General features: G+C 48.5%; 1 protein-coding gene across 1 annotated transcript; it reads left to right on the top strand.

Moving 5' to 3' along the window:
* The first annotated feature begins 246 nt into the window (after positions 1-246).
* LOC109782061 (probable flavin-containing monooxygenase 1) lies at positions 247-2149 on the top strand. Its single transcript, XM_020340645.4, has one exon. The coding sequence runs from the start codon at positions 380-382 to the stop codon at positions 1994-1996; it is 1617 nt and encodes a 538-aa protein (XP_020196234.1). The 5' UTR covers positions 247-379; the 3' UTR covers positions 1997-2149.
* Positions 2150-11240: the final 9091 nt, after the last annotated feature.

Raw genomic sequence — 11240 nt, 5'->3', positions numbered from 1 at the left:
TTGCTCGAGAGCATACAAGGATTTATCAAGCTTCCGAACATGCTGCGGTAACTTGGATGAACAAATCCTGGCGGTTGACACATGTACACATCCTTCCAGAAGGCATCTAAAAACGCATTTTATTCTGCTATATCCACGAACTCACTGACGTTAGACCAGCGAGCAGCCCATATTGAACGGCACTGACCTCCAAATTCATCCGATTATAAAATGCTGCACCTGATCCGCGCCACCCAACACAAATAATATTACCAGCGCGGCCCCCCCCGCCCAAAAAATTAATATATCAGCGGCAGTGTCAGTGCGTCGATCTTTGAATCAACCAGCCATCGATCCTCAGTCCAAGAAACTGCTAAGCTGCCTAGCGTCGACGTCGACGATGGATCACAGGGCGAAGCGGGTGGCGATCGTCGGCGCCGGCACGAGCGGGCTGGCGGCGTGCAAGCTCCTGCTGGCGCGCGGGTTCCGGCCGGTGGTGTTTGAGGCCGGGGAGTCCGTGGGCGGGCTGTGGACGCGCACGCTCGCCTCCACCAGGCTCCAGTCGCCCACCGCCGCCTATCGCTACTCGGACTTCCCCTGGCCGGACTCCGCGGGCGCGTTCCCGCGCCACGACCAGGTCGTCGACTACCTCGCCGCCTACGCGCGCCGCTTCGGCGTCGACGCGTGCGTCAGGTTCCGGAGCCGGGTCGTCGCCGCGGAGTACGTCGGTGCGGAGCCGGAGGGCGCGGCGGACGTGTGGGAGAGGTGGAACGGCAACGGCGAGGCCTTCGGCGACGGCTCGGGCGCGTGGCGCCTCACCGTGGGCCACCGCGGCGCCGGCAAGCAGGAGCCGGAGACGCAGGAGGTGCACGAGTTCGACTTCCTGATCCTCTGCATCGGCAGGTTCAGCGGCGTGCCCAACATCCCGGTGGCGTTCCCGGGACCGGAGGCGTTCCGGGGGCGGGTGCTCCACTCCATGGAGCTCTCCGACATGGCCGACGCGGACGCCGCGGCACTGGTCAAGGGGAAGCGCGTCGCCGTCATCGGCTCCAGCAAGTCTGCCTTCGAGATCGCCGCCGACTGCGCGGAGGCCAACGGTGCGGCGTCGCCGTGCACGATGGTGTGCCGGAACCCTCAGTGGCTGCTGCACAGCGCGAACGTGTGGGGCGGGATCAGCATCGGGTACCTCTACATGAACCGCTTCGCCGAGCTCATGGTCCCCCGGCCCGGCGCCGGCGCCGCCTCCCGCCTACTCGCCGCGCTGCTCGCGCCGCTCGCGTGGGCGATATCGGCGGCGACGGGGGCGTACTACCGGAGGGCGATCCCGATGCGGGAGCACGGCATGGAGCCCGGGCACGGGTTCGCGAGGAGCGTGTCGTCGTGCCTCCTCTCCATGCTCCCCGACGGGTTCTACGACAAGGTGAAGGAAGGCAGCGTCGTCTTCGCGAGGTCCAGGTCCTTCGTCTTCTGCCACGACGGCCTGGTGCTCGACGGCGCCGGCGCCGAGAAGCGCGTCGTGCCAGCCGACGTGGTGGTCCTGGCCACGGGCTTCCTCGGCGACGAGAAGCTGAAAGACATGTTCGCGTCGCCGCGGGTGAAGGACATCATCGCCGGGTCGCCGGACACGGCCGTGCCGCTGTACCGGGAGTGCGTGCACCCGCGGATCCCGCAGATGGCGGTGGTGGGGCACGCGGAGGGGCTGAACAACATCTACGCGAGCGAGATGACGGCCAAGTGGGTGGCGCGGCTGCTGGACGGCGCGTTCCGGCTGCCGGGCGTGCGGCGGATGGAGGAGAGCTGCGCGGAGTGGGGCAGGTACTACGCGCGTCGGAGCGGCGGCGGCGGTGAGGGGCAGCGCCCGTGGAGGCCGTGCCTCGGCGCCGTCAACGTGTGGTACAACGACGAGCTGTGCCGCGACATGGGGTGCGACCCGAGGAGGAAGAGGAGGAAGGGGCAGGGGCTCCTCGCCGAGTGGTTCCAGCCGTACGGCGCCGTCGACTACGCCGACATCCAGTGACTACGCCGACTTCGTTGGAATGCTGGGAAAGACAAGCAGGCCAAAAGGATGGGTATTAGACAATTCGATCAATGTAATTCTTCCTTTTTTCAGGGATAGATCAATGTAATTCAAACCGTTTGTTATGGAAGTTATAACATTTGAACTTCTTAATTTTATTTTTTTGTAATTTATAACTAGTGCTACATTGGTCAAACAATTGATATAGGGATATGCATGGGCCTTTTAAACCGAAAAAAGTTAGTATTGTTATCAATAACATTTTTCAAAAAAGCCCTCGACCTTGACCCGCTCCACGCGACCCTGCCATGGTCGCGCCATGGGGAGCGGCCTTAGGCGGCGAGCCATCAGGGAGCGACACGAGAGCACACCTTCGTTGCCAGCATATCCAACGGCCACTGCAGGAGGCACAAGCATGTCGAGTCAAACCCTCGGTCTAGACTTCAGCTATTCCCCGACGCATGCTGATGGTGTCCTGGATCGGGGGGGGGGGGGGGGGGGGTACTCACCATGTCGTCTCCCGCCCAGATGGGTTGGGCTGAGCACCCCCCATGACGGACACCAGTATAGGCCATCTCCAAGAAGGCCCATGGTGCAAAGAACGAATATTCTCGAAGACTCGGTGCATACTCCAGGACTTAGAAGTCATCCACGACACCATAACCATATACGTAGTCGGCTTATCTGTAACCCTAGACCCCTAGTATCTATAAAACAAGGGGCAGGGCTCGTAAATGACAATAGGCAATATTGTGGTAGATCACTTGTACTTTATACTCCATCCCAAATTAATACAAACACAAGCATGACGCCGGGTATTATCTATTCGAGAGAGTTCGAACCTTCGTAAAACCTCGTGTCCTTATTACCATCATCTCTAGACTACCAGCTCAGGACGCCCTACCCGAGATTCACCGGAATCAACTCCATCACACGTGAGACAACATGCCTCCCCGATTGCGAATCGCACAGCTACCTCACTAGTAGAAAACTGGGCTTTGGTCACAGGGCAATATTCACATTAGTTCCGGTTCAGTCACGAACCGGGACTAATGTGAGCATTGGTCCCGGTTCGTGCGGCCAGGGGCCTGCCGGGCCTCGTGGGGGCATTAGTCCCGGTTCGTCCGGCCCCTTTGGTCCCGGTTGGGGGGACAAACCGGGACCAATGGGCCTCGCTCCTGGCCCACCACCATTGGTCCCGGTTGGTGGCTTGAACCGGGACCAGAGGCTCACCCTTTAGTCCCGATTCATACCACAAACCGAGACTAAAGGGTTGGTCTTAGTAGCGGTCAGAGTTTAGTCCCACCTCGCCAACCGAAGGGCGCTCACACCGGTTTATAAGCCCGTCCCTCTCTGCCTTGTTGAGCTCCTCTCAAAGTGAAAATAGATGCCCTTATACAGGGAATTTGACCTAAATTCAGAGTAAACTTCTTTGAATTTCATAGAAATTTATTATGAATTTAGGTTGAATTTTCTCTATAGGCGCATCTATGTTCATTTTTTATAGTAAATAAAATAAATAAACCTTAATAAAATAAATAAAAATAAATAAACCTTAATAAAATAAAATAAAATAAACTATAGTAAATAAAATTAATAAACCTTAATAAAATAAATAAAAATAGCAGCAGTAAAATAAATAAAAATAGCAGCAGTAAAATAAATAAAAATAAAATAAATAAAGTAAAATACATAAGTAATTAGAAACAAAATGGAATAAAATAAATAAGTTTTTTGTTGTAAGTAGAAACAAAACAAAATAAATAAAGCAAAAGAGAAAACAAAAAACAGGGAAAAAATTATGCCACCTACTGGGCCACCACGGCCTAAATACGACTTGAAACCCATCCATGGGCCAGGATTCAGGCCCGCAGAAGGCCCAGTAGGCCCCACAGGCAAAGAGAACGGTTAGACCCGAAAGCCTGGAGTTGAGAGGAGCTCGAGAGGGTGGGCGCAACAGCGCTTATAAACCACTCTCGAGCTCTCTCAACTAGCGAGGTGGGACTAAACTTTTGACGCGGGGCAGCACAAGGCCTTTGGTCCCGGTTGGTGCCACCAACCGGGACTAAAGGGGGGCATGCGTACCGGTTCGTGGCACCAACCGGGACCAATGCCCCCCTTTAGTCCCGGTTGGTGCCACGAACCGGGACCAATGAGTTGCCTATATATACCCCATCGCCACAGCAGAGCACTCCACAGTGCTCTGTTTTTTCTGGCCGGCGAGGGGAGGGCATTTGGGTGCTCTAGCTCACCTCCTATGCACATGAGGTGTTCGATGAAATGTCTGAGCCACACTAGTTAATCTTTCTCCTCTCAAAACTCGACCTCCGAGCTCCATTTTCCCCGAGATTTGTCTAGGTTTAGCGGTCCGTCACGTCCCGTCCCCGTCTTCACCGCCGTCGATCGCCCGCGCCGATCTCGTCGCCAGCACCACCGTGGTGAGCCTCTTGTTCTTATCTTCTTTCTGAAAGAAAAAAAAATTCTTACTTTAGATAGATACTTGTCTAATTTTGTTACTTTTATTATTCCTTCTTATTACATAGTGCGATGGTTTTGGTATCCGCCCCCGTCGGCCCTCGTCCTGTCTATGATTCGGATGTGGTATATATTATCTTTTTATAACTATTTGGTTCATTTATTGTTTATGACAAATATGCCGACCAACGTGACATAGATTTTATTTATCTAGGAGGTGGTTGAACCGGAAATTCCAACGACCCTATTGTCGAGAGGTTAAATTTAGTTGAAGAAGAAAACAATTACTTGAAGGAAAAAATAAAAAAATTGAGGAGGAGAAGATGATATTGGAGTTGCATGTTGCGGATGTCGTCGATGATCACAAGATCAAGATGGATGCAATGCGCTTGAAGATTAGAAAGATTAGAAAATATGCCATTCATACCGAGGCTTGGTATCATTATGCCGTTGGATCAATTGTTACCTTGGTTGCGATTATGATCGCATTTGTTTTCGCATTGAAATGTTTTACATAGTTTCAATGTATGGTTTAATTAATTAGATGCTCTGGAGAGCTATATATATGTTGTTAGATGAGAACTATGTATGTACTTTGGTTTTAATGTGATGATGAACTTCTATTAATTTGGTCACTTAATTATCTATTCATGATGTTCTGTAATGGTTTTTGACACACTTAATTATATATAATGCACGCAGATGAACCGGTAATGGATGTACGGTGACAGACACACCTCCAACTACATTAAGGGCGTGCATGATTTTCTCGAAGTGGCTGAGGCAAACAAGCAGAATGGTTTTATGTGTTGTCCATGCCCTACATGTGGGAATACGAAGTCTTACTCTGACCGGGAAATCCTTCACACCCACCTGCTTTACAAGGGTTTCATGCCACACTATAATGTTTGGACGAGGCACGGAGAAATAGGGGTTATGATGGAAGACGGCGAAGAAGAAGAGGACGATGACAACTATGTGCCCCCTGAATACGGTGATGCTGCAACGGGGGAAGCTGCTGAAGATCAAGAGGAACCAGACGATGTGCCCAATGATGCTGCAAGGGGGGAAGCTGCTGAAGATCAAGAGGAACCAGTGCCCGATGATGATGATCTCCGCCGGGTCATTGTCGATGCAAGGACGCAATGCGAAAGTCAAAAGGAGAAGCTGAAGTTCGATCACATGTTAGAGGATCACAAAAAAGGGTTGTACCCCAATTGCGAAGATGGCAACACAAAGCTCGGTACCGTACTGGAATTGCTGCAGGGGAAGGCAGAGAATGCTGTGCCTGACAAAGGATTTGAGAAGCTATTGAAAATATTGAAGAAGAAGCTTCCAAAGGATAACGAATTGCCCGACAGTACATACGCAGCAAAGAAGGTCGTATGCCCTCTAGGATTGGAGGTGCAGAAGATACATGCATGCCCTAATGACTGCATCCTCTACCGCGGTGCGTACAAGGATCTGAACGCATGCCCGGTATGCGGTGCATTGCGGTATAAGATCAGACGAGATGACCCTGGTGATGTTGACGGCGAGCCCCCCAGGAAGAGGGTTCCTGCGAAGGTGATGTGGTATGCTCCTATAATACCACGGTTGAAACGTCTGTTCAGAAACGAAGAGCATGCCAAGTTGATGCGATGGCACAGTGAGGACCGTAAGAAAGACGGGAAGTTGAGAGCACCCGCTGACGGGTCGCAGTGGAGAAAAATCGAGAGAAAGTACTGGGCTGACTTTGCAGCTGACCCAAGGAACGTATGGTTTGGTTTAAGCGCGGATGGCATTAATCCTTTCGAGGAGCAGAGCAGCAATCACAACACCTGACCCGTGACTCTATGTATGTATAACCTTCCTCCTTGGATGTGCATGAAGCGACAGTTCATTATGATGCCAGTTCTCATCCAAGGCCCTAAGCAACCCGGCAACGACATTGATGTGTACCTAAGGCCATTAGTTGAAGAACTTTTACAGCTGTGGAATGGAAACGGTGTACGTACGTGGGATGAGCACAAACAGGAGGAATTTAACCTGCACGCGTTGTTGTTTGTAACCATCAACGATTGGCCCGCTCTCAGTAACCTTTCAGGACAGACAAACAAGGGATACCATGCATGCACGCACTGTTTAGATGACACTGAAAGTATATACCTGGACAAATGCAGGAAGAATGTGTACCTGGGCCATCGTCGATTTCTTCCGACCAACCATCAATGTCGAAAGAAAGGCAATCATTTCAAAGGCGAGGCAGATCACCGGAAGAAGCCCGCCATGCGTACCGGTGATCACGTACTTGCTATGGTCAATGATTTACACGTAATCTTTGGAAAGGGTCCTGGCGGACTAGCTGTTCCAAATGACGCTGAGGGACACGCACCCATGTGGAAGAAGAAATCTATATTTTGGGACCTACCCTACTGGAAAGAGCTAGAGGTCCGCTCTTCAATCGACGTGATGCACGTGACGAAGAACCTTTGCGTGAACCTGCTAGGCTTCTTGGGCGTGTATGGGAAGACAAAAGATACACCTGAGGCACGGGAGGACCTGCCACGTTTGCACGAAAAAGACGGCATGCCTCCGAAGCAGTATGAAGGTCCTGCCAGCTACGCTCTTACGAAAGAAGAGAAAGAAATCTTCTTTGAATGCCTGCTCAGTATGAAGGTCCCGACTGGCTTCTCGTCGAATATAAAGGGAATAATAAATATGCCAGAGAAAAAGTTCCAGAACCTAAAGTCTCATGACTGCCACGTGATTATGACGCAACTGCTTCCGGTTGCATTGAGGGGGCTTCTACCGGAAAACGTCCGATTAGCCATTGTGAAGCTATGTGCATTCCTCAATGCAATCTCTCAGAAGGTGATCGATCCAGAAATCATACCAAGGCTAAGGAGTGATGTGGCGCAATGTCTTGTCAGTTTCGAGCTGGTGTTCCCACCATCCTTCTTCAATATCATGACGCACGTCCTAGTTCATCTAGTCGACGAGATTGTCATTCTGGGGCCCGTATTTCTACACAATATGTTCCCCTTTGAGAGGTTCATGGGAGTCCTAAAGAAATATGTCCCTAACCGCACTAGGCCAGAAGGAAGCATCTCCATGGGCCATCAAACAGAGGATGTCATTGGGTTTTGTGTTGACTTCATTCCTGGCCTTAAGAAGATAGGTCTCCCTAAATCGCGGTATGAGGGGAGACTGACTGGAAAAGGCACGCTTGGAGGGGACTCAATAATATGCAGGGACGGATATTCTTGGTCTCAAGCACACTACACAGTTCTACAGAACTCTACCTTGGTGACCCCGTATGTCGATGAACACAAGAACAGTCTGCGCTCCAAACACCCGGAGCAGTGTGACGACTGGATTACATGTGAACACATCAGGACTTTCAGCAGTTGGTTGGAAACACGTCTCAGAGGTGACACCACTGTTTGTGATGAGTTGTACTCGTTGTCCAGGGGACCATCTTCGACTGTATTGACTTACAAAGGATACGAGATAAATGGGAATACATTTTACACGATCGCCCAAGATCAAAAGAGCACCAACCAAAACAACGGTGTCCGCTTTGATGCAGCAACCGAGAAGGGAAAGGACACATATTATGGTTACATAATGGACATACGGGAACTTGACTACGGACATGATTTTAAGGTCCCTTTGTTTAAGTACAAATGGGTCAATCTGTCAGGAGGCGGGGTACAGGTAGACCCACAGTACGGAATGACAACAGTGGATCTGAACAATCTTGGGTACACTGACGAACCGTTCGTCCTAGCCAATGATGTGGCACAGGTTATCTATGTGAATGACATGTCTACCAGACCGAGAAAAAGAAAAGATAAGGAAGCGAATACATCATACGATGAGCCAAAGCGCCACATAGTTCTTTCAGGAAAAAGGGACATTGTGGGAGTGGAGGGCAAGACAGACATGTCTGAAGATTATGAAAAGTTTCATGAAATTCCTCCCTTCAAAGTCAAGGCTGACCCAAGCATCCTGATAAACGATGAAGATTATCCAGGGTTACAGCGCAATAAGCAAATGACACAAGCGAAGAAAAAGTGAAGACTTTCTCCCGCAACTATTATGATGATACCATGCCAACTTTGTAACAGACGAGTATGATACCATTGTCCGTTTTGTACACGAAGTGCATCTAGTTTTTGCCGTAACCCTCTCAACTTTCTTGCACATGTTATGTGGATGAAATGATGATACCATGCCAACTTTCAACCTTTTCAGAGTTCATTTGAAATGCTTTTCAATTTTAGGGTCTTATAGCTCAAAATAATTAGTAAATGCATGAAAAATAACAAATGAAGTCAGAAAGGGTTGAAAATTGATGATGTGGCTTTGAATGGTGCATTTTGAACACACAAAAAGTCAGGAGTTCAAATAAGTTTTAAAAAATGAAATCCCTTTGTAACAGACAAGTTTCCGTATGAAATCCTGATACTTCGAAAGAGATTGTCCGTTTTGTACACGAAGTGCATCCAGTTTTTGCCGTAACCCTCTCAACTTTCTTGCAAATGCTATGTGGATGAAATGATGATACCATGCCAACTTTCAACCTTTTCAGAGTTCATTTGAAATGCTTTTCAATTTTAGGGTCTTATAGCTCAAAATAATCAGTAAATGCATGAAAAATGGTGCATGAAAAATAACAAATAAAATAAATAAGTAATTAGAAACAAAATAATATAAACTTTAATAAAATATATAAGTAGAAACAAAATAAAATAAACTTCAATAACATAAATAAAATTTATGAAACTAAAATTATCAAAGTATTTTCTGTTCAAAACATTATAAGCAACCTCTAGTATTATTGAAACTAAAATTATATAAAATTGATGCAACTAAAATTATCGAAGTATTTTCTGTTCAAAATCATTGAAAGCAAAAATAATTTTCATAAATAACTTTTTTTGTTAGAAACTTTAATAGCAAAAAGAATTATCATAAAGTAAAATAAATAACTAATTTGAAACAAAATAAAATAAAATAAATAAGTTTTTTGTTGTAAGTAGAAATAAAACAAAATAAATAAAGCAAAAAAGAAAACAAAAAAAGAGGCAAAAAATAAAAATTATGCTACCTACTGGGCCACCACGGCCTGAATACGACTAGAAACCCATCCATGGGCCAGGATTCAGGCCCGCAGAAGGCCCAGTAGGCCCACATGCATGTACAAAGAGGTTAGGCCCGTAAGCCTGCTTTAGAGAGGAGCTCGACAGCTCAGGCGCACCGCACCTTATAAACAGGTGCGGCTCTCTCTCAGCTAGCGAGGTGGGACTAAACTCCCACCACCACGCCGCTGTGCAAGGCCATTGGTACCGGTTGGTGGCACGAACCGGGACCAATGCCACCCTTTGGTCCCGGTTCGTGGCACCAACCGGGACCAATTCCCCCCTTTAGTCCCGGTTGGTGCCACCAACCGGGACCAAAGGCCGCCGCTTCCCGCCCTTTGGGCTGCTGAAAAGAGGCCTTTGGTCCCAGTTGGTGGCACCAACCGGGACTAAAGGGGGGCATTGGTCCCGGTTGGTGCCATGAACCGGTACCAATGCTCTCAGTATATAAGAAAGCACTTAGCGTTTTTCAGATTCATCTCTGCATCAGTTCCCCCGCCCCGACGACGCCGCCAGGCTGCCCGAGCTCGCCCCGTCGACGCCGTCGCCGCCCTTTGCTGCCTCGTCGACGCGCAGCCGCCCCTTCCCCGAGCACGCTGCCGGCGGCCCGCCCCGACCACGCCACGCGCCCCTGCCCCGACCATGTCGTCGTCGCCCCAGCTGCCCCGACCACGCCGCCGTGGCCTCTGCCTCGCCCTGCCCCGACCACGCCGCCGTCGCCTCTACCCCGACGCGCGCCGTGCCTCTGCCCCTACCCCGACCACGCCGCACCTCTCATCCTTTGGTCAGGGCCGGCACTGCCCCCTTCCTCCCTGTTTTTTCTGCACATATATATGATGTTTTTTTCCTGATTATATGTATATGTATGTGTGTATATCTGTTTATATGTCCTTTTTTAGATCTTTTTTTTGCATTTTTATAAAAATGTATATATGTATGTATATATGTTCTCTGTGTATATATATGTTCATGTATATATGCAAAAGATAGATTTTTAGAAAAGTTAGGATTTTTTTCTGTTCATAGATTTTTTTGGTGACATTAATTATTGTAGAATATGCAAATGTTTGTATATTCATATGAACAATGCATTAGGCAAAACCTTTACTTTTTTCAAAATTTTTTATTTGAACATTTTTTTATGAATGAGAGGAAAAAGGAAAATAAGAAGAGGAAGAAAGGAGAAGAAGAGGAGAGGAAGAAGAGGAGAAATAAATAAGAAGAGGAAAAAAGAAGAAAAAGAAGAGGAGAAGAAGAAAGGAATAGAAGAGAAGAAGAAAAATAGAAAAAAATCTATTTTTTCTTCTTCTTTCCTCTATTCCTTTCTTCTTCTCCTCTTTTTTTCTTCTTTTTTTCTTCGATCTTCTCCTCTATTCCTTTCTTCTTCTCCTCTTTTTATTTCTTCTTCGTTTTCTTATGTTTTATCGGGTCTGTCGTCGTCGATATACCCCTCTCCCGATAACTTCAACACGAGGGGGGTCGATATACCCCCTCCTCGATAACATTATTTTCCCATGTATGTATGTTGTCGTTGTCGATATAACCCCCTCCCGATAACTTCAACACGTGGGGGGGGGTCGATATACCCCCTCCCCGATAACATTATTTTCCCGTGTATGTATGTCGTCGTTGTCGATATATAT

This window comes from Aegilops tauschii, chromosome 5 (assembly GCF_002575655.3).
Source record: "Aegilops tauschii subsp. strangulata cultivar AL8/78 chromosome 5, Aet v6.0, whole genome shotgun sequence".
In the NCBI taxonomy this organism is placed as follows: domain Eukaryota; kingdom Viridiplantae; phylum Streptophyta; class Magnoliopsida; order Poales; family Poaceae; genus Aegilops; species Aegilops tauschii.
This window is presented reverse-complemented; position numbering and strand designations above follow the sequence as displayed.